At 34.8% G+C, this 24764-nt stretch overlaps 2 protein-coding genes across 5 annotated transcripts; both read left to right on the forward strand.

Moving 5' to 3' along the window:
• The first annotated feature begins 7173 nt into the window (after positions 1–7173).
• Positions 7174–12583, forward strand: LOC107472044 (protein GAMETE EXPRESSED 3). Of its 4 annotated transcripts, none has more exons than XM_052255148.1 (9): positions 7174–7542; positions 8725–9054; positions 9365–9611; positions 9982–10266; positions 10356–10442; positions 10757–10843; positions 11461–11520; positions 11597–11739; positions 11931–12583. In XM_052255148.1, the coding sequence occupies exons 1-9, from the start codon at positions 7219–7221 to the stop codon at positions 12336–12338; spliced, it is 1971 nt and encodes a 656-aa protein (XP_052111108.1). In that variant the 5' UTR covers positions 7174–7218; the 3' UTR covers positions 12339–12583. The 4 variants fall into 4 exon arrangements, with proteins under 4 accessions (XP_052111108.1, XP_015947103.1, XP_052111110.1 ...); XM_016091617.3 differs by having other exon boundaries at positions 7175–7542; positions 10811–10843; XM_052255150.1 differs by having other exon boundaries at positions 7366–7542; positions 8816–9054.
• A 1902-nt stretch (positions 12584–14485) lies between these two features.
• On the forward strand, positions 14486–19916 carry LOC107472010 (uncharacterized). The gene is made up of 9 exons (XM_016091582.3): positions 14486–14680; positions 14776–14881; positions 15601–15739; positions 16089–16197; positions 16280–16416; positions 16876–17012; positions 17939–18045; positions 18286–18413; positions 19419–19916. The coding sequence occupies exons 1-9, from the start codon at positions 14636–14638 to the stop codon at positions 19489–19491; spliced, it is 981 nt and encodes a 326-aa protein (XP_015947068.1). The 5' UTR covers positions 14486–14635; the 3' UTR covers positions 19492–19916.
• The last annotated feature ends 4848 nt before the right edge of the window (positions 19917–24764 follow it).

Below are 24764 nucleotides of genomic sequence, written 5' to 3' on the forward strand. Positions count from 1 at the left end.
CTTCCGATTACCTCCTTGATTCGGTATGGTCCTTCCCAGTTCGCCGCTAGTTTGCCTTCTCCCGGAGCGGACGGGCCGATGTCGTTACGTCTCAGGACGAGGTCGTCTTTTTCGAACTTCCTTTTGAGCGCTTTGGCGTTGTATCGTAGAGCCATCCTCTGTTTTAGCGCCGCTTCTGCCAGATGGGCCATTTCCCTGGTTTCTTCTATCAGGTCTTTCTCGACGGCTTCGCCTACTCCCTTCAGGAGTAATCGTGGACTCGGCTCCCCGATCTCTACGGGTATCACTGCTTCTGACCCGTAGGTTAGTCGGAAGGGTGTCTCTTTGGTGGAGGATTGTTCGGTTGTTCGGTAGGACCATAGGACTGAGGCCAACTCGTCGGCCCAAGAGCCTTTCTTGCTATCCAACCTCTTCTTGAGTCCTTGCAAGATGATCTTATTTGCGGATTCGACCTGCCCATTTGTCTGTGGGTGTTCTACCGAGGAGAATCTCTGCTTTATGCCCAGGCCAGTGAGGAATTCCGTGAACTTTTTGTCAGTGAATTGTGTCCCGTTGTCTGAGATGACGACCTCCGGGATACCAAATTGTGTTACGAGAATGGTCGAGAAACCGTTAGCAAGTTGAGCTCAGAGGCGGGTGCTCGATGGAAGTTGGCGTTTTCTTGGCACTTGACACATTTCTTAACGAACTCCTTGGAGTCAGCCATCATCGATGGCCAGTAATATCCGGCTCGGATTAACTTCCTCGCTAGGGCTTTGCCTCCTATATGGTGGCCGCAGCACCCTTCATGGACTTCCCTAAGGACGTAGTTCGTCTGGTCGGGGTGCAAACACTTCAGTAGGGGATGATTGAATCCCTTCCTGAAAAGCTGACCTTGGATGATGGCGTATCTGGCGGCTTCCCTTCTTAGCTTTTTGGCATCTTTTTCGTCGTCGGGGAGCTTGCTGCTTTCTAAGAAGTTGATAATGGGATCCAACCAGGAAGGGCTTAGCTTTGAGAGGTGTAATGTGACTGCCGGCTCTTTCAACTTTCCTTGGATTAGAGACCGGTTGCCTTCTCCCGGTTTTGTGTTGGCCAACTTCGACAAGAGATCTGCCCGTGTGTTATTTTCTCTTGGGACGTGCTGGATCGTGACTTCTTCAAACTTTTGGCTCAAGTCTTTGACCTTTTCCAAGTATTTCTGCAGCAGTGGGTCCCTGGCTTGATAGCTCCCGTTCACTTGGGAAGTGACGATTTGCGAATCGCTGCATATCTCCAACCTTGTCGCCCCGACCACTGCTGCTAACGTTAGGCCTCCTATGAGGGCTTCATACTCTGCTTGGTTATTTGAAACGGGGAAATCAAACTTAATTGATTGCTCGTATACGACTCCAGCCGGGTTTTCTAGGATAACCCCGGCACCCCCGAACGTCTGGTTGGAGGCTCCGTCCACATGGAGTTTCCACCGTGTGTTCGTGTCTTCGGTTGGGTCCCCCGCTACTTCCACTAGAAAGTCCGCCATCGCCTGCGCTTTGATGGCTTGCCGGGGTTCATATCGTATGTCGTATTGAGAGAGTTCAATTGACCAAGTCATCATTCTCCCCGCCAAGTCGGGCTTTTGAAGCACTTGCCGGATCCCCTGATCTGTTCTCACAATGATTTGGTGGCTTTGGAAGTATTGCTTTAGTCTCCTCGAAGAGGTCAGGAGTGCCAGAGCTAACTTCTCCAATTTGTTATATCTCAACTCTGCCCCTTGTAAGGCCCTGCTGACAAAATAGACTGGTTGTTGTGTCCTTCCTTCTTCTCGTACCAAAACTGAGGCCAAGGCTTCTCCTGTTATGGCGAGGTATAGGTATAATGGCTCCCCTTCTTCTGGCTTCCCGAGGACAGGTGGTGTCGCCAAGATTTCTTTAAAGTGTTGAAAGGCTTCCTCGCATGCGGGTGTCCATTCGAACGCTATTCCCCTCTTCATGAGATTGAAGAACGGTAGGGCCTTTGTTGCCGATGCTCCGAGAAAACGCGACAATGAGGCCAATCGACCTGCCAATCTTTGGACTTCCTTGATACTGCCTGGGCTCTTCATTTGGAGTATCGCCTGGCACTTCTCCGGGTTGGCTTCTACCCCTTTTTGGGTTATCATGAATCCGAGGAACTTCCCGGCTTCCATAGCGAAAGCACACTTGAGGGGATTCAGCCTCATACCGTGTTGTCGGAGGGACGCGAATACACTCGCCAGGTCGTTCAAAAGGTCGTCAGGTCGTGTAGTTTTTGCCAGGATGTCGTCCACGTAGACTTCAACTGTTTTCCCTATGAGGTCGTGGAATATCCTGTTCATCAGCCTCTGATATGTTGCCCCCGCATTTTTTAGGCCGAATGGCATTACTTTATAGCAGAAAGTTCCTCCTGGCGTTATGAACGCCGTCTTGTCTTCGTCTGGACGGTGCATCGGAATCTGGTTGTAACCGGAGTAGGCGTCCATGAAACTTAGATACCGGTATCCCGCCGCAGCGTCGACGAGTGCATCAATGTTAGGGAGGGGGAAGCAATCTTTGGGACATGCTTTGTTAAGGTCAGAATAGTCTACGCACATTCTCCACTTGCCGTTGTGCTTTTTCACCAATACTACATTCGAGAGCCATGTCGAGTAGTCCACTTCCCGTATGAAGCCTGCTTCTAGGAGGCTGGCCGTCTGCCTGGCCACCTCCTCTGCTCTTTCCGCCGACATCTTTCTCCTCCGTTGGGCCACCGGGCGCGCTTCCGCCTTGACGGCTAGGTGATGCGAGATGATTTTTGGGTCTATGCCCGACATGTCGGCTAGGGTCCAGGCAAACAAATCCTTGTTGGCTCTTATCATTTCGACCAAAGGCTCCTTCAACTCATGTGGGAGGTTCTTGTTAACGAACGTGAACTTTTCCTCTTCGTCACCGATTCTGAATTTCTCCAGGTCCCCTTCTGGTTCTGGTCTCGGCTTGTCGTCTACTCTGGCATCAAGGTCGGCTAGGAACACACCGGACGCTTCCTTGGACTTCTTTCTGAGGGAGAACACACCGGACGCTTCCTTGGACTTCTTTCTAAGGGAGAGGCTGGCGTTGTCACAAGCGACCGCCGTCTCAAGGTCTCCCCTTATGGACCCTATGGATCCGTCGTCGGTAACGAATTTCATGACTAGCAGCTTGGTGTTGATTATGGCCTCGAAATCATTGATCGTTTTCCTTCCCAGAATGATGTTATAGGCGGTGGAGTCACGGAGGATCACGAACTCGGCCATCGCCGATCTCCTGCCCTGAGATTGTCCTACTGAGATCGGGAGGGATATTATCCCATCCGGTTTGATGAAGTGGTCGCCCAGTCCAATGACCCCGTGTTGGTGAGTCGTTAGATCGGCATCCTTTAGTCCCAGTGCATCGAACACGTTGCGGAACATGATGTTCGAGTCCGCCCCCGTATCAACAAGGATGCGCTTGACGAGACCGGTCCCTACTCGGGCCGTTATGACCATGGGTGGATTGTCCGGGACGTCGTCAAACCATTGGTCTTCTGGGCCGAAAGAAATGCATGGAGGCTTCCTAGAGTTTCGCGTCAAGGAGGAGGAGATCGACAATATCTTCGCGTCCTTCCTGTGTGCGGATCTGGATCTAGGTGCGGCGTTTTTGGCCGTTACTACGTTTATCACGGTGAGGCCGTGTTCTCCGTCCTCTGGCTCTTGTCGCCGCTTTGCCGATCGGGTCTTGCCTTCTTCGTCTTGGTCGCGATGTCGCCTCCTCGGTTCCCTGATCAAGTGGGAGAAGGCCGCTAGCTTTCCTTCCCTTATCGCCTGTTCCAAGGCATCCTTTAGATCAAAACAATCCTGCGTTAGGTGACCATAACCCTTGTGGTAGTTGCAGTAAAGGTTCTTGCTCCCTCCGGTGCGGTCTTTGAGTGGTCGGGGCTTCGGCAGGATTCCTTTTTCGGCTATTTGTTGGTAGACTTCCACGATGGGGAGAGTGAGCGGAGTGTAGTTGGTAAATTTTCCAACTCGGGGGAATGTCCTTGGTGCCTTACTCAGCGCCTCTTCCCTGGATTGTCCTTTCGGCCTTTCCCCATTGCCCTGTTGCCGGACTTGATTGTAGCTGGGCTGCCGTTTGTTGGCGGCCACAACTCGGCTGACTTCCTCATCATTTATGTACTCCTTGGCTACTGTTTGGATTTCATGCATTGTCCAAACCGGTTTCGTGGTAAGGTGTTTTCGGAAGTTCTCGTTGAGGAGGCCGTTTGTCAGGCAAAGACTGGCCACCGAATCGGTTAAGCCATCGATTTCCAAGCATTCGTCGTTGAACCGGTCTAGGTACCTCCTGGTCGGTTCTCCTTGTCTCTGGGTTACCCCTAGAAGGTTGATAGGGTGCTTCGCCTTCGCTATCCGTGTTGTAAATTGGGCCAGGAATGCGCGGCTTATGTCCGAGAAACTGTAGATGGATCCTTGTGGGAGGCCGTTAAACCATCTGATCGCTGGCCCTGCTAAGGTTACCGGGAAGGCACGGCATCTTACCTCGTCCCCCACTCCCTCCAGATTCATCCTGGCCTCAAAGGCCGTGAGGTGTTCTAGAGGGTCTTGAGTTCCGTCGTACCTCATGTCCGTTGGTTTGTCGAAATGTTTCGGCAACCGGACCTCGAGGATAGATCGGTGGAATGGGGTGACGCCCATTATCACAGGTTGTCGCGTTCTCTCGGATCTCCCTTCCCCGTCTTCGCGACCTCTTGCCGCTCGACGGGTTTGCCTTCCACGGGAGTAGATGACCGTGTCATTTCGTCTTCTCGGTATGGGAGACTCCTCCCGCGTGCTCTCCGCTTCCGTTCGGGATGCGGATGTACGCCGCAGGCGGCTTCCGTGAGAGTCTCCCTCCTCGCTTTCGGGGGACCGGGTGTAGCTGGGATCGGTAGTTCGTCCGTCCCGTTCCCGGTCGGCCAGCTGTCGCTCTAAGTTCTGGACCCTGTGGCGTAGCTCCTGCATTATTATGGCGCTATCGCCGCCTGTTCCCCCGAAGGGCCGGTAGTTGGGTTTGCCGAGTAGCCGGGCACTTGTACAAAGAGAGGATGAGGGGGGTGCCACCTGCAAAAACACTCCGACGCTCAAGTCAGCGATGTGCAGGCGGGCAAAATGGTCAGGTGAAAGGATATGACGTACCTCTAGGGAAGGGCAAGTCCTTCCCTATTTATATCATGTCAGAGGTGGGCCCTAAGGGGATAGGCCCACCTTCCTCGAAGCTTCCTCATGGTAGTAGCGAGGAGTTGTTGGGAACGCGTGTACGGGTCGCGAGGTGAACCGTTCGAACCCGGCCGTTTGGGTCGGATCATCATTGGGTCGGGTTGACCCGCTAGTCGTTTTGGGCTGGGCCGTAACATATATATATATATATATATAGCAGCCAGCTTAATTGACATTTTGCTCTAATAGTAAATTTTGATAATTTTTATTACGTATTTGAGTTCATTATAGTACGCAACATTTATTTATAGTAAGCTATAATATGTTTCATGAGAAAGCAAAGTAGATTTTATCACATAAATATTTATTATTTTAGAATTTAACCTAACACATAAGTAATTAATAGATCAAACTAACAAAATCAACCAAACTAGTAGCTGTCATTTTTTTATTGCACAAACAAAAAAATATGAATTAGAAAAATATAAATTTTATAAAGCTAAAAAGTTATTAATAGCTCACCAAACAAGTTAAAATTGTCAAGGACCCTCAGGCAAAAATGTTAACTTGATTTTCTTCTTCTCATTAATTGTGGAAAGAGGTTACCAACAACTCCAACCACTTTGTGCGGCAACAATGTTAAGAAATTTCTCTAGTAATAATGGAAACCAGAAACAAAACCACTGGCAAAGATATTTAGAGGTGTCTTTCCTTTAATAATTTTATACCAATTCATTGATTTCATTCATTCTCCATGGCTTCTCTTGTACTTCTTCTCTCTTTTTTTGTACGAACCAAAAATGAAACTCAAGTTTCCACTTTTGAAGATCCATCATCAAGTTTGCATGCAACATGGGCAAAACAAAGATATTTTTGTAACACTGACAATGATTTGGAGGAGATAATGCAGGAGAAGTTTCCACAGGAGCCAAGAGTTTGTATCTATTTGGTTTAGTCACTAGATGTGTTTGAATTCTGTATTTGAGATAGTAGAGATAGAAATTAAACAGATATTTATATCCATATTTTTTGTTGATATTGTTTTTCTTAGTATTTAATAATTAAATGAATTTCTGTCTCTGTATCTTAGAAGTAGAATTTAAACACAACTTAATATCCTAGTTATGAACAATGATGTTAGTCATGCTTATTTAATTTTAGCTTTGTATATCACCTAAGCATTCCAACTATATAGTTTCATTTGAAAATAATTTATTAGCTAATACTATGACAAACTTTTTTTTATTGCGATGGCTGAAATTAAGATCTTAAAATAAATACAAACAAGCTTGATTTTATGTTTAATTTCATCATAAAAATTTACATTTATTTGATATAAAATACTTAAAACATATTGAATTATCTAGAGTATATACCAATACAACCACGAGCAAGATAATATTAAAATTTAAAAGGATATGTAAATATCAAACTAAGAAAATGATGACTTTTTTATTTTTTTTTTGTCACTTTACACATAATTTTTTGTATTATACATTTGCATAATCCTATAAAAAAAACTTTGCTGCATATACACTCTTTATAATAAACACAGTTTTAGCGCTAATATTTTTTAATAATAAACATATATTTTTTATTTTATTAATTAAAAAAATAATTTAAATATACAATTAATTAGTAATAATTATATTTTTATATAAATATTAAAAGTGTTTGATGTATGAATAATATTTTAAAAAAAATAACGTTATTAAAATATACATGATAATATCCTATTTTTTTTCAAATTATTCAATTACTGGTTGACTCTCAAAATATAAAAATAGTAGACTTTCACATACCAATCATTAAGAAAATTTCATAAAAAGGAAAGTTTTGCTAATAGATTAAGTATATTATAAAAAAATATTTTATAACAATTAATTTTTTTACGTTTTTAATTTAATAAATACATTAAAAGTATTTAAAAAATTTATTATTATATTTTTAAAATATTTTTAAAATGTACAAATTATTTAAATAGAAAAACATTAATTAAATATGTTATTGTATTTAATCTACTAATTAAATTTAACTTAGATAATAACAACATAAACATGGCCGTTACTCCAGCAGCAACTTCCATAGTTTCCATGGCGGTTACTTCTTCCTTTTTCTCTTGTGTTCTGAGTTCCCTTCCCATGGCGGTTACTATGCCGATGATTCATTTACTTATCTTTGTGTTTGCACTTGCTACATTATCCCCTTCCTCTGCGTACGATCGGCTTTCGAAACCTCTTGTTGGAGATGATGGAAGAATTTATGTTTGTTCCAATAAGAAGCTTTTTGCATTTGAAAGCAATGGTAGCATCTCATGGACCATGCATATAGACTATAAATGCAATGTTGCTGTGGCACCTGTTCATGGAGGTTTTGGCAAGGTTTGTTTCTCGATCTCTCCTCTCTCTGTTGTGTTGTTGTTTTCAAGACTCTAAATTGTTTTTTTTTTTTTTATTTTACTGAAAATTATATCCTGAGTGTGTTATACTGTTATAGTGTTGTGAACTACAAATACTAAATTGCTTTATTTCATAGTTTTGTTTAATCATTGAATTATTGGAATTGGTGTTCTTGAATGATTGAATTGTTTTTGTTATTGTTGTGGTTTGTTGATCTGTTCTAGTCATGGATATTTTATGGCAAATGAACCAGGTGAAGAATATGAATATATGATAATCATCTCTTAAATGATTTACTTTAGAGATTAGACTTCAATTGTTTATTTCTTGTAATTTGGTTTATTCAAGATTTGCATTTCTTTTTTTATAGTTAAATTTTTGTGTGTTTTATTATTTTGAGCTGCTTAACCGCTAAGCAACCAAGTTGTGATCTGATTGTCTCTGATTAACACAGTCTAACCATCCGGTTCGATTTGCCACTCTTCATGAATATCTTCTTGAAATTATGTTTTCTGCATAAATGATAAGTTGGAATTACTTGCAGTAACCTATTGTCATGGAAGTTATCTGAGTTTTCGATCCATGTATTCTGGTGTAAAACTATTGTCTATTGTAGCAATTGAAAAGTGTCCAACAAACTATGTTTATCATTCTGAATTAGATTTCCTATTTCCTTGAGTTTTAAGTATTTTGGCTTCCCTAATTAGCTAATTTGTTTTTAAGGCACGGGATTCCCATAAACATGTAGATTGACTCACTGGTATCCCACATGCTATCTTATTCCAAATAGGCATTCAAACATTTGAATCATGTAGACTTATGGTGGAATATGAATACAAGGAGTTTGGAATCCTTTAAAGTGAGAAAATTAATCCATAATAATTTAATGGAATACCCAAAAAAATTATAATTTGTTGTTGCCTATTGTTGTTATCATTGCTTGATGGAATATGAATACAAAGGGTTTGGATCCTCAATTCAAACTTGTATATACCACTGAGAAAATTGGAGTAAGATGAACACTATTAAGGAAGAGGCACACAAACTTGACTGTGATGATTTTTCAACTTTGTGAGAAAAGGCTCTTTTCTTTCTCTTTTTGTTATTTATTAATTTTTAGTTTTCTTAATAGTGGTGCTATTTATTAGTTCCTGCCACTTGCAGATATATTTGATAGCTGATAACAGAATATTAATGGTTAAACTGGAAAACAGTGGAACTTCTGAGCCTGTAGCAGAATTATTCTTTGGTCCAGGACCTGGTCAACAGGTAGAGACTGAAATTATTGGGCTTTCGGTAAGCACAGTAACCTCAACAGTGTTTATAAACATCAAGAATCGAGGACTCTTTGCATATAAGTCACATGGACGTTTACTGTGGAGTATTGGACCTGTGCTTTATAAATTTGGCTACCATCAAGGATGCCGGAAAAACATTACAGATTGTTCCTTTGCATCGGTCCCGGTGCTTGATCAATGCGAGGGCAGTATATATGTAAGGCTTACCCATCTATTATTTATTGTAACATTTATTGAAAACCATGGCTCAAGTATGCTATACATATTAACAGATGGTTTTTGAAATCATTGCTATGTTGATAAATAAAGTTTTTATGTCTGCTTAATCTTGGATATAATAGACAGTGGCAAAAAAGCCTATATGTAATACTCCTACATATACTACTCTAACTATATCTAATAAAACTTATTTCTATTAATTGGGTCAAACCCAATTGTATTCATTACATTGATATCCCAGGATTAATGTGACTTCTTTGAAGTGTGTATGTTTTTTATATTTTCAGATCTCAAATACAGAAGGACAGCTCTATTGCTTGTCTATTCGCGGCCGTCACTTTAGATGGATACAGGATTTTAGTTATTTAGACAGAAATTTCACCATCACCGCCGGGAACAATGGTCGTTTGTATGTAACAGTTCCTGTGAGGGCTCTTTTATTGGCTCTAGATGTCTTTTCAGGTAATGTCTTGTGGCAGAGAAGTATTGGCCCATTAAGCAAAGCTGACTCTGTACCCGTAGTAGATTCTAATGGTAAGTTTTAACTTTTAACCTATAAGGCTTACTAATTGAAGATACTGTTTTATTGTCAATCACGGTTAGTTTATATGGGTCTCTCAATTAGTAAAGGATCAATGTTATGCAAACATATATGAAAATTTTACTAAGAGAAGTTAGGATTATACTAATTGAACTGATGCTTTCCAAGATCTTACTCTCTTTACAATAGTCCTTTAATTTTCACTTGTATCCATCATAACATTTTCGGCATGATAATGCAGTATCCATCTTCCCTTGTACTCGCCCCTAGTATCTTTAAACTTTTCAAACAATCAGAAATATCACACAACCAATTATCTGCAGTTTATAAACTTACATCATTCAAGCACATTTTTCGCAACAGGATGGGTGTCTATTGGTTCATTGGATGGATTCCTTTACTCATTTTCACCAACTGGGGATCTTAAGAAATTCTCAAGAAGAAATACAGATAACTATGTGATTCAAGTTGGTTCTTTTCTTGATTGCTCTGGATTTGCTGTCTATACTTCACAGATAGAGATGGAAGGAAAAGTTAGCCACACTGCTGGTGAATTCGCCACTGTTTCAGCAATTCGACCGAAAGTTGCATTGTTAACTATGTTAGTTCCTGCAACTGGATCAATCTATTGGTCTGAAAATAATCCTGGTACCTGTCCTCTTTGTTCCTTCATCATAACCCTTGGTATTGGAAATAAATTTGCATAGACTGTAATTTTGAGTGGTTGATTCAAATAGGTCAACTTACAACTTCATTATCCAAAAGCGATCTAAGTCAGTTTTTAGTAGATGAGGAGATTCTTCTCGCTTTCCTTGCTGCCTCAAGTAAGAGTTCCCAAGCATAATAGTTGTGTCTTTTGAGATCATTGAGTGAGTGGTACACTGACACTTAACATTCAACAATCGTGGCTGCTCATATGAAGATATCTTCACTTGAAGATGATAGCTAAGATGTGAATACGTGTTAAGTAGTTTAGTCAATCATGTGAAACTATTTAATGTTGTCAGCTATCATCTTCAGATGAAGACATCTTTATATGAGAATATTGGTTCCCAATAACACTTTCAGGTTGAGCTTGTTGGATTTCACAAAAGTTTTCATTTAAGGGCTCAACTGAAATTTTACTTCTTGTGGCTAGTGCAATTATTTGAACGTAAATGTGCTGATGGCTTGGTCCCAATATATAATGCAGAGACTGGCAACCTACTGCAATGCCGTACTACAGGTCAACATCTTTTGTACACTTTCTCTTACATAAATAAGCAGTTTATTTTATGATTAGTATAAATAACTTGTCTGAAATGTTGCTTTTATGATTGATCTTTGATCCTTAAATGTCTTGTTATCAACTCGCTAAGCATGTCAGCCAATTTTTTTTCTTGGTTTCTGTATTATAATGTAATCACCAACCCTGGCTTGGTAGTCATAAAGAGTAAAAGACCCCTTTGAACTTTGAAGTGACACAAGTTCTGATTTTGAATCTAATGTGGTACATCTTGCTGGATAGATACAAACACTGGTGATTCTAACATGCAGTTTAGTTACAAGAAATATGAACTCTATGGTACCAAGGCACTTTCAGAAACCTAAACCATTTTGTGTCTATAGATTAACCAAAATTGAAATTTTTGTAATTGATTTCTCCATTACAATATACTCAATATTCAGCATTAGAAGGCTTTTTTCTGAGTGAAATTCAAACACATTCTGAATTCTTCGGAGTCCTAAAACTAACTGATTTCACTGAAAGATTATTCTTAGTCCCCTCGGTTAATTTGACCATTTTTTCTTGTTAAACAATGATGCAATGGTTTCTCTAGACATTTTTTTATCATTTTCCAGGTCAGAAGCTTGCATCAAGCTGCTCACAAGCAAGAACCAAGCTTGTCAGCATCTACACAGGTGATGTTCAACTAAGCAAAATTAACAAGACTGTACAAAATTCGAAAACTGAATACGGTCTTAATCATTCTTGCAGGAAATGAAAGGGTGATAGCATTGTTTCTGCTCTTTGAATCAACTGTTTTGGCAATACTTATTGGACTAGTAAGATTCTGCTGTTCATTCTGGGCAAAAAAGAAGCTTCAAGACCAAGGCCTTGGAAGTTTCCTTGCCAAGCGAGTAAGCTTTCTATCTTCGACTTAAATAACCTTTACATCCTTGGAACTTTCCTACTCTTAAACAACTTTATTTTCTCTATTGATAGTAGAAAATTTACAAGTTTTGGTTTTGGTCTCTGCTGTTAATTTGCTTTGTTAAATATTGACGTAGTAGACAACTCCTCCTTCACTTGCTTTTTCTTCACCTTTCAGTGCTCTCTTCAGCTCAAAAAGAAAGCATTGGACAGGACAATTACTGAGCTTGAGCGAAAAGCCACAGAGGAAGCAGCAGACAGAGAGGTTTTAGATAAACTGGTTGATATGTCAAAAGAAAGGGAAGGCATTCAGAGGAAGCTATCAACCACCTACAGTTTGGGAAGGGATAAAAGTGATTCACATGCAAGATCTATTCTTCCTTTACAAACAGGAAAAACAAAAAGCTACTCGTTCCAAGGGACACGGGGCAAGAACATGACAATGTTCCATACAATGAGTGACACATCTTCCAGCGAAAGCAGCTATGAAGGTGAGACCAGCATGCTTGGCAATAAGGACTCATCAACTAAGGCAAAAACAAAGGCACTGATGATGGAAGATAGTTCAAGTTCAAGTTCAAGTTGAGGTTCAGTAGTGAGAAATTTCGAAGGAGTCTGCCTTAGGAGAAACTATTAGAATTTAGAACTAACACGGGCAAGGAGAGTTTATGCAGAAAGCAGAGCAGCAAGCACATGTTTGAATGGAACATAAAGCTTGTTTTGCAATAGTAGTACCAATTCTGGTTGTTTCACTATGACATAATTCTGTAGATAACTTTCTGTGTAGTAATTTGTTTTAAAAAAATAATCATATGTATATGTTTCTAAAGACAGTGAAAATAAAAATATGTTTCTAAAGAATGATATTTTGATAATGAATTTAAGAAAGAGTTGAGGATTAGAAATTTTATTCTCATAAACTACATCTTACCTTTCAGTTTCTTATACAGCAATTCAGCTTTTTAAGGTGCAACTTTAAGTGTATATTTTGTCCTTTCTCAAATGCCTTCTAAACATGAATGATAAGTTGTTTGAAAGGATGAAAAATGAAGGAGGATTAAATAGATTGTATGATATATTAATATGAAATGACAAGGATGAGATAAGATGAAGAATCAGATGAGACAGAGAAGGAAAAGGAGATTTGATAAAAATCAAATTGTCTAATGTAAAAAATATTTTGTAAGATAGCGAGCTAATGAAATTGTGCTTACTTGACACAACTATAAGCATTCTCAGTAGTAAAATATAAGGCAAATCAAATACTGCTTTCTAAAATATATACACTATATTGCCATTATATTATTAGATTAAATCTTATACAGCAATTCCGTTTTAGAAGGTGCAACTTGCAAGTGGATATCCTGTCATTTCTCAAATGCCTCTCAAGCATGAACAATAAGTTGTTTTAAAGGATAAGAGATGAAGAAGGATAAATATATTGGATTATGAAATGGAAGGATGAGATGAGATGAGATGAAGTAGGATAAGGAGATTTGATAAAAATCTAATTATCCAACGTAAAAGGTATTTTATAAGATAAGGAACCATAAATACTAGTTTAGTTTCTAAAGTATACACTATGCTACTATTCGAAAGGAGGATATTTTGATATTGTATTTAAGAAAGAGTTGAGAATTAGAAATTTTCATCTCATAAACTACACCTTACCAAACAGTTATACACTCACACACACTAAAGATTCTATCACAACCCAGCTATTTGAACCTGGGATGTGGTTATTATGAGGCAAAAATATATTGACCATTGGTACAATGTCTCCGTCACAATTATCCTGTCAACTGTTATAAACTCCTAATTAGGGATGGAAGTAGGTCGGATTATTCAATGGGACTTGTAGTTCGGCTCGTTTTATTATACAGATTAGATTTTAACTTTTTATAAAGTCTATTAGTTAATAAAGCCAGTCTGTAGGCTTTTTAAAGCCTACAAAACTGCTGGGTCAAAATATTTTAAAAAAATAAATTATTTTTAATTTAAACATTTAATTATTCACTTATATTAAACACAAAATAAAATTTAAAAAATTTATTAGTCAATATTAATTAAGATTATAGGTTTTTTATTAAAAAAAATTTATAAATTATAAGTAAGATTATGATATGTGGTTAATAATTGATATATAAATAAATTATGCTTTATAAATTATTTATTATAAATTTTAGAATGTATTTAATGTCAATTTAAAATATTTTAAATTTATTGTTTTGAGTTATAATTCACATAATAGGCTTTTTAAATAAATTCGTAAACTCGTGGAACTCTAAACAGACATGACTCAAACCTATAAAAATTAACCGAGATAAACTTAGACCATATATTAAATATTAAATGATATATTATACAAACTATATATTAAAATAATAAAGCTATATCATTTTACGTATTAAATATTATCTATAACTAATATATAAACTAATTTTGATTAGCTTTATTGATTTTGTTTTGAATATTAGTAATATATTATCTAACAAATTCAATAAAAAATACCTTGGCAAATTAATAAATAATTCGGTTAACAAATTATTTACGTATTAGCTATATCATTGATTAGCTTTATTTTATATACAAACTATATATTACAATATATATTTGTATAAAATATTTAGTTTGTTAGATAATAATATGAATCAGCCTCGTAAAAATTAAAGTCCGACTCGACTAGGCCGGGGGAGAGAAAATAATATTAGGGCCAGCCCATGTTTCTGTGTTTCACTTTGTACTCTTCTGACCCCGACCCAAAAATAAAAAGAAAACCGTAAATCCGTTGTTGGTTGGGGTCTTGAATTTCTCCCTCCCTTCATCCGATTAAGACTTGAGACCTCCGAGCATCGCGGAAGCCGCAAAAAAGGTCAGGTTTTGATGGATTACAACAACAAACTCGTTCTTGCTCCCATGGTTCGCGTCGTGAGTTTCCCTTCCTTCTCTCTCATTACCTATAATATAAATTAACTATCATTATAATTAATTAATTAATTGATTAATCAATTAATTACTGTTAGGGCACTCTTCCATTAAGATTACTAGCTGCTCAATATGGTGCAGATATCACTTATGGCGAGGAAATCATTGATCATAAGATCCTCAAGTGTGAACGACGAGTCAATGGTACATCAATTAATCTTTTGAGTTTCGCATCATTTCATCAGTTTGGACAGTTTGGAATTATTTTGGTACTTGAAAATTGTGGTTATTTTTTGTACATCTAGGTTTTTAGAACTTAGTCTAGAAGGTTTTAAACGAATGAGAACACGGCAGAAGTGTAAATTTTTTTTTATTCTATTTTAAATGCATGAACATTTGATTGTTGAATATGAAAGGTTGTAGCATATGAAGTAGATTTTGTAGTCATGTAGATTTGAGGGAAAGCTTTTACGAAATGAGTATCAGGATTAGAAATTTGAAGACTGTTTTTTGTTCATATCATACATCTGGGACTGGCAATACTTTTGTTTTTTGTTCTTGCACAGTTTATCATCACTATATATGTGTACTAAGTCACTAACAAATAAAATGATTTAAGGCCTGCCATTTCCCTATGTATTCCATTTGAATCAATATTTTATAACTGATAGCAAATACGATAACGGCAACCCAGCACTTTTGCCCTTTGTTGGGTTTTGGTTACTTTTCATTTCTGGTTTTTTATTTTTTTGGATGATAACTGATCGTTGAATATTTTGATTTCTTTTTTTCATATTTCCATATTAATGTTCATAGAGCTTTTGTTTATTGATTTTTATTGTGGCTACAAAGTTATGCAGAAGATTTGTGGATATCCAATCATGCACTTATTTAGTTTGGTTTTCCTTTATCTTCTTGATCAGAACTCATTGGAACCACTGATTTTGTGGAGAAGGGGACAGAAGGTGTTGTTTTTAGAACCTGTGATCAAGAAAGAAATCGGGTTGTTTTTCAAATAGGGACTTCTGATGCTGTGAGGGCCTTATCTGCTGCACAATTAGTGTAAGTTAATGGTACCTGTGGGTTTCTTATTCTTGGTACTGAAGTTGATAAAAATAAAAAAATCAAAAGTTGTGTTCATATAATCATATATCATATTAAAGCATTGCAATCTTAATTATTGCATGATTTGTAGGAGGAAAATATTTTATCTCTACCAATTCCTAATATATCATATGAAAATGCATAAATTTCTAAGAGTGAAGTAGATTATATTTTCATTTGGAACATGCTAAACTAGATCAACATGTGTCTTTTCTAACATCCAACAAATGATTAAAGGAAGAAATAACATTATTTTTCATCGTCTTAATTTTTATGTTTACTTAAGTTTCTTGGGTGTGGGATGCAGCGCTAAGGATGTTGCTGCAATAGATGTTAACATGGGTTGCCCAAAGTCATTTTCTGTCCATGGTGGCATGGGTTCTGCCCTGTTGTCCAAGCCAGATCTTATTCATGATGTAAGTCTTTGTAATCTATAGTTGTTCTAATTGTAATTCTGCAAATTTTTGTTTTAAAAAATTCATCCTCATTACAAACCAGATCTTGACAACATTAAGGAGGAATTTGAGCACACCAGTAACCTGTAAGATTCGACTTCTAAAATCACCCAATGACACGGTGGAACTGGCCAGGCGAATTGAGAAAACTGGTGTTTCTGCTCTTGCTGTCCATGGAAGGTAAACCATTTGTTTCCTTTGGGAACCCCTACCTGCCTATGTAATGTCTGAGGATATGTTTGTGATTTGGAATTTTGTAGTGGAAGGAGACGAAGTGAGGGCTTGAAGAGTAAAGCGGAGTCCATTTTACTCTTAATTCCCTTCTCTTTCCTCCCTTTCCCTCCAAAACACAAACTAAGAAAGTTATCATTCTTAATCACTCAACAACCAAGACAGCCAGAATGATCTAGTTAGTTATAATGGAAATTATGATGCTTTAAAATGTGGGGATATTTTATAATGGAAATTGTGATGCTTTAAAATTTCAAAAGTGACATAGGACATATGTGCTAACAATTAAAAGCAAACACACCACAAATGGTGCACAATTTAATGAGGAAACAAATATGACAATCAATTTATCTTTGTTTGCACTAAAGATGCCTTATACCTTATCTTTTCTTTTAATCTATTTACCAGAAAAGTCCCAGATAGGCCCAGGGATCCTGCTAAGTGGAGTGAAATTGCTGATATTGTGTCAGCATTATCTATTCCAGTTATTGCAAATGGTGATGTATTTGAGTACAACGATATCCAGCGTATCAAATCTGCTACAGGTAGCTGAAATGAATTCATAAAATGTTGACTAATATAACTCTGGTAAAAAGGCATTTTCTTTGACTTAGTTACAAAAAAACTCTGGTATAACATGGAAAAAAAAAAGAAAAATAAAGAAAAAAATAGGAATTAATAAAAATAGGTGGAAACTCAGGTGCAGTCGACTTCACGTGAAGTTGATACTTGAGAGTCGTTGAGAGTCGTTAGATAATTTGACTGATTTGACTAAATTTTCATCTAACAACTCTCAGATATCAACTTCACATGAAGTCGACTTCACTTGAGTTTTCACCATAAAAATAATAAAAAAAGGTTGATTGCACTTTACCCCCTTTGAATTGTATGTTAGGTGCTCTTTAGTGCGTGGACTTTAAAAATGTGCAAAGAAAGAATTCCCTCAGCTTTCCCATACATGCAGATTGATCATATTGGCAATTTTCAGTTTTTCACGTTGTTAACAAGGTTTAATGGTGCATTTATGAAAGGCCCAGGGATTCATTTGCGTATTTGCAAAGTTCAGGGGGCTAAAATGTAAACGGGGTAAAGCTTAGAGCGGGTAAATTGTAATTATCCCTAGAAGAAAAGGATGCAATTGGACTATTAAGCCTTTTGTAGATGGTTTGGCTGAACATCAGACTTAATAGCTTAGGTATTTCATACTACAAGCATAAAAGTTCTAGGAGAGGACCAAATATTTTAAAATTTTGGTACAAAGAATTTGAAGGTTTGGGTGTTCCCCGTATTTCATAGAAAGCCTTGAGAAAGTAACCTTTTTTAATCTAATTTTCTGGGGAAATTCCTTTCCTATTGTTTGCCACGCTTTGTTTATAACATGTAACAACAGTTTTTATTTGCATTTATTTCTGTCATTATAAACTCGCTACTTGTTCATTCATATTAAATTTTAAGTATGACTTTGCATAAGGTGCCGCATCGGTGATGGTTGCTCGAGGCGCTCTCTGGAATGCTTCCGTATTTTTGCCTGAAGGAGAACTTCCTTATGAAGATGTGAAAAGAGAGTATCTCCGGAAGGTAATGTTGTTTCTTTGTTCTATATTATCCACAATTACACACTTGGGAACCTTCTATTATTCTCCTTGAGAAGAGTGATTGTGTTGTGTATATGTAGTTTTAAGACTTCGTGGTGTTATTCTATTTGCCTTGTGGAGTTTTCATTTTAGAGAAATGGTTTTACAAATTCTCATATTGGTGGACGGTTTTGAGCTTGTGTGTATCATGCTATTAACTATAAAATGTTGTTCTTGATTTCAGTGCATCTTGTGGGATAATGATCTGAAAAGTACCAAGCAAACAATAAAGGAAATGATAATGCATTATTCTTGCCTAGAGTTCCCTGAAGGGAAGGCTGTGAACAAGTCAGAGTCTATGGCAGATCTAGCGTAAGTTTACTTTTTTTTTTTATTTCTTGTTTTCATGCCGATTGGCTTCTGAACGATACTTTTGTTCAATTTTATGACTCTATCAGATTTCTGTGTCTTTTCAACAAGTGTCATTTGCAAATATATGTCTGAGACATTTCAGATACGACACTCATATGATATATGTGTCTTTCATGTCCAATTGTATCTTAATTAAAAAATTTTTCCGGACACCCCTAGACACATTCAAATATGACTGTGTGTTGATGTTTTATTCTTTGCCTATTTTCTTGAAAGAATGTGTATCATTAATTATTAATATAAAAATGATCTAAAATACTTCATCTAATTGAAAAAGACATTAAAACAAATAAAAAAGGTGCAAGTTAAAATAGTGTTTCTTTTATTGTTTAACAATGCTTTTTAATTTGAAAAATAAAAATGAAAGGTGATAAATGTATAAAGGTGTTACTTTAATTTTAGTAATACTTTTTAAATATTGCTGAAGCTGTTTAGCCACCATAGCCACGTAACCTAGACATGATAGATTCCACCTAAAAAAATTAGTTTGTACTTTATATTATTAAAATACCAAGACATTATTATAATTTATTTAAAAAATCTTTATATTTTATATGTATGTTGTGTCCCTGGCTCTCACAATAAATTGAAATTAGTATGGTGGTGTCTAGTGTCTCTGGTAGTAATCATGCTTCATAGGTCAAAACCCTTGAACATTATAAAACAGGAAAATTTTCAAGTGTACTGGTATACCGGTGTTTCAGTCATTTTTAACTCTAATGCACCAGTATACTTGAAAACTTTCCTATAAAACAAGGTTCTAGGCAAACTCTGGGCTTACCAAGATTGCTGAAAATCGTCCTTGCTAGCTATTAGCTGCTAGCTTCCGAGAAAGGGTGGAAACTGGAAACAAATCTGTCTTTGTATTTGGGTTAGACAAACACACGAGTACATGACAGCTTTCTTCTGGTTTTTCTTACGATGTTGCATTGTTTGTTATTGCAGGGAACTTTATGGACAGGAAGAGTACTATCAGTTTGTCTGTAAAACCAGATTTGATGTTGATGGATATAGATAATGTTATTTTTTATGCTCAAATGTTTTAGCTGAATGTCCGATTGCCCTGGTTTAGTGCCAATTCTTTTTGAGAATCACTGATAGGAGATTTTCACAGCTCGAGATCAAGTCATTGTTTTATAGGCAAGGAAATTTATTTTGACCTGGATAAAGATAAATTATATTATAGCGTCCATGTATGTAACTTTAATATTTTTCCCATCCCATTGTAATTTTAGTTCTAGTTGACAATTGGATTTTCTCTTGATAGTAAATTATGAAAACTTCTTTTTTTCTTCTTTTCTCTTTTTTTGAGAGAAAAAGGAAGAGAGGAGGGGTATTTAGGGTAACTAGAAATTGATTTGTTTCTCTTGTTGATCCTTGTAATTCTTGTGGGTAATTATACTTCAGTATATTGTTATATTTAAGTATCAAAGTTCTTACTGATACACTTTATTTTGGTGGCATCTTCAGCATATTATACTCCAAGAAAAAGTTTACAAAATTAAGAATTTAAAAGGTTTATGAAAGTTTGGATGGGTTTTGTGGTTGTGTTTATTTAATTGAGTGTTTTAGTCAGTCAAAATTTAAAAAGTCCAATTATCTAAATTTATTTCAGCTATTAGTCTAATATGTTGTATATTATTATAATGAAAATGTTTGTTTACCAAAATAAATTAGCTAAAAATAGTTAAAATTTATTTTATTTAGTATTAATGAATGTTAAATAAGATAAATTTTGACTTTTTTTCCTCCTTAGCATTACCGTTATTATAATTAAGATGAATTTAAACCTAAATACTGTAAAATACTTGAGTTAGAAAACCAAAAACATCAACTAATTGAACAACTAATACTAGTGTAACAAAACTACTAATTTTTTTCTAAAAAATTTGAGGGGCCATTGTCAAAACAAAGATCTGCCCCTAAATTCATGTGGTTTGCCCGGTAAATATGTGAAAAGAAAAAACCCTAGACATTATTATTTGATTTATTTCTTACGTTCTATATATGAAAGCTTGGTAGGCCAAAATAACTTAAAAGAATAGAAGCTAGGCAAAGTATTCAACTACTAATGAAGACACTCAAACGAAATTTATGAGACCTTTACATTTATAATTTGCAAAAAATGAAATATGTATGATCATAATATTAGATACCCCCAAGCATTATTCCATCAAAACTTTGACAACTTGCAAATCAACATGTATCTTGATAATATGTATAATTTTATTATATTGCAATTGTTTTACTTTTTTTTTCCGGCTTAAGTAAATTTTATCACTCTTTATTAAAATAAAAAAAACACAACATATTAACTCCATAGAGAAAAAAAACAACTAATTTCTAAAAGTCCTTACATACATCCAAGAGAAAGTAACTAGTATATTAGAAATCAACTCATCTTTGTGAAAGATTTGACACTATATTTAAAGCTACTGTCAATTACCAATCCCCAAACATAAACACACTAATGGGTCTACCAGGGCTAGCATACTTTCTTTTTCTTTTTTTATAAAAACTAAAATAAAAATTATAAATTACAAACTTTATAAGCAATACTAGATAGAATGATAGGCTCTAATTTAAGTTAACATTTACAGAAATTATCCTAATTATTCTTGTGGTTAAGTAGGGTAGAGTAGCTAGCACATGGCCAAAACAGGATCTATGCGCTATAAAAACCATTAAAAAGAAAATATTTATAGACAAATTAAAGGTACATCTAGTCATCCATCAAGGGAAGGCTAAAGCCAGAGAAAAGTTTAGCCAGCAAATTGGCTTTAATTTCTCACATGATATCTACTTTTCCCACTTGAAAATCTAGATTCTCCTATAAACTCAAAAAAAAAAATTTGCCAAACATTTATTCAACAGAATAACAAAACCTTATTTTGTTAGGTAAATTACATAAATCAAATAATATTATTGTATTTTATTATATATCATGTTTATAATAATTTAAATCTTTCGTTAATTTTTATACAATAATCGTCAAATAAAAAAATAAAAAAATGCACTATGATTGTATATTTATAGAGAATTTGAATATTAATTTTTTATTAACAATTAACTAATTTTTTTATAAAAATAATTTAAATTTTTAATTTTATGAGTACTACTAAGGAACCAATGGTCTAAGTGTACAATGTGTACAATGAGTTACAAAATAAACATCATCCATATTATGGTTCACCAAAAGTCGAACTCTTGACCTTTCAGATCTAGAATTCTAATACCATGTCATGATACCACTCATCCCAAAAGCTTCAACTAATGGTTATATCTCTAAAACTCTCTAAACCTCCACTGTACACATTGTACAAACATTCTATTAACTCCCTATACTTTATCTAATTTTATTATTTATTATTTAATTGTTGGTTAAATTTTTTTTTTCTAGCCAAACCTGATTGAGGTCACTCATTATGTCCTTTTCACTTTAAACCCAAAGTCTTTGTCTGCTTTTATGGTTTTGTATCGTACTTCGAAATAGTTGAGATGCATGATTGTGTTCCATATAGGTCAATCACCTTTTAATTAATAGGTACTTGATTTAGAATTTCACCATTTCCACACCCCAATTCACACTTTGTTGAGCTATGCCTATAAATCTATAATACATAGACTTGTTTATTATGCTCATGCATGTCCACATCATGTCAAATAAATATGGATAATTAACAACCAGGTCGAGGTTCCCATATATTCATCTCAAAAAGGATATGATAAAGTAGTATGATATTTTGGGTGGGTTAAAAGTGATCAATATTTTGGGTTTAATTTGAATTTCTATATAGAAAAATAAATTATCTTTGTTGAAAGAATATTATTATATCCCAGTTCAACTCAATAGAATATATTATGGTCCATGCATGCATGGGGTAATTCTAAAGTATTATCCCATGAATATGCTAAAATGACTGAAAGTTATTATATAATGAAGAAAGGCTTTGATTTTCATGAAAGTTGATCCACTTCCAAATTGAGATTATCTTCCAAATCTCCTAATTTGGCCCCCAAAAATTATGTGAAATATATCCTAGAAAAAGTGAGAAACAATTTTATGTCAAGGCGAGATGAGTAAATTTAGTTATTATTCGACCATTTTTAAATATAATTTGTGATTTTTAATCACTTTTCAATGTTGCTGGTTATAGAAATTATTATTTTTATTAACTGATTATTAGTAATGCTCTGGACAAGAATAACATTTTGAGAATTCGATTAAGTGAGAATATCATGTTATTGGCTCGTTAGTCAACTGATAAATCATTAAAATGAACAAAATTACAATCCTGTTAGGTAACTAACAAAAATCTAATCAATAATAAATTAATAAATATTTTTTTATTGTACTCCATACTAATTAATGAATTAATTGTCATTAATTAGTAATTATTTAAATTTTTTTAAAAAATATAAAATTAATGATTATTAATTGTAATTGTTTAAAATAGGTTGGTTAAGAGTTATTTACCAATATTTTTTCATAAAATTATTATCTCGCAAAACTATTATCTTATGACATTAAAACGTATTTTAAAGACAATAAATACCTAACAGTTATATCAGAGATGTGTAATAATAATAAAAAAAAAACTCATGAAGTAAGATATAATTCACTACAACTACTAAAAAAAGCTACTAATTTTAACATTAGAATGTCTTGATAGATTATTCTTCCAGTGTCAACATAATCTAAGTTAGGGACTCAAAATTCCATAAACTTGTAATCTTGGCAAAGATACGAACAAGGAAAAAAAAATTATTTTTGTAAAAAAAATTAAATCGTCAGAAACTGAAGAAAGAAAGAACAATAATGGATGAGGCATGATGAGGATTGTATTGACGTTGATTTTTGGTGCCTTATAATTTAATTTAAAGTGACTAAACGTGTTAGCAACGAGCAAGACCATACATGAAGACATGCATGAATCCAATCTAAGCATAGCTGGAATTAACATAAAGTAACCAATCTATCCCCTATGTTGCAATAAAAAGAGACACGCAAGCCAAGCTACTGAGACACCCTTCCAAGAAGCAAGTAGGGTCTACTCTAACTCCCTATTGTGAAAAAAAAAAAAAAAAGAAAGAAAGAATTTGACTCCACTATAAATGATCCTTAGTTTTCTTAAGTAACATATGTAGTTGATATTTACATATTTGTTGAAAATAATGTAAAAACTTATATGTAATTATATTTATATGGAGTTAATAATTAAAAATTATTAATTATTAAATTATCATTTAATAAATTTTAACTATTAATTTCACATAAATACAACTGTATATAAATTTTTATCTACAAATAATAAGTGACAAAGATTATTAAGACAAAAAGTAGCCTACATATATTTACTAAAAGAGTAGTGTCTAGTATTAATTATTACATAGACTCATATATGAATAGGGGAAATGATTAAATTATTCAGACATATGCACACACAAACTACTTTTTAGATTCTCAAAAAAAAATGTATATAATATGAGAAAAATATTTATTTTCTCTACCCATTCCATGAGTAAAGTCAGAATATAGGATATGGTATTTTTAAAAATATTAGTTGATACCCGATAATATTTTTATAACTTCATCATTAATAAAAATGCGAATAAATAATTTTTAAGTAAATATTTTAAGAAACAAATTCATATAGCATCAAATGAATGTCTAATTTATATATGATATTGAATTTAAATTTTGGAAATAAAATAAAAAAATAATTTTAATATATATTATGATTTTGTGTATATATGTATATGTTGGTTAACTCCTTTATAATATGCACTTTATATTTTAATATATTTTATAAAAATAACTAATTTAATAACTATTTTTTATGTGCATCTATTTTTTTAATATATATATAGCATCTACATGAGCAAAAAGCCAATTTATTTTGGACCAAAGATTATTAAACATTTTTTTCTTTAACTTTTCTCTTCGTCTCCCTACAATAACAATTTAAACTCTTAATATTTACGAGTGCACTATTTTATTAGCTTATTGTTAATTAAAAGAAATTAGTTTTATAACAAAAGTGATTTTAAAATTAAAATTAAATTCATTTTTTTATCATAATGCATCAAAGTTAAACTTAAAAACACACACTAAATTTTTTTTTAAAATTTTTTAGAACAGTAATTTGTTAAATCTCTTACAATGAAATTCAAATATTTGTGCACTGGTTTAATAAAAAGATATAAGAGTTCATTAATCTAATTCATGAATTTAATTTTAATACACTAATAATAAAATTATTTTATACAGTCACTAAATTATATTTATTT

The sequence above is a fragment of the Arachis duranensis genome, chromosome 10 (genome assembly GCF_000817695.3).
Source record: "Arachis duranensis cultivar V14167 chromosome 10, aradu.V14167.gnm2.J7QH, whole genome shotgun sequence".
Classification (NCBI taxonomy): domain Eukaryota; kingdom Viridiplantae; phylum Streptophyta; class Magnoliopsida; order Fabales; family Fabaceae; genus Arachis; species Arachis duranensis.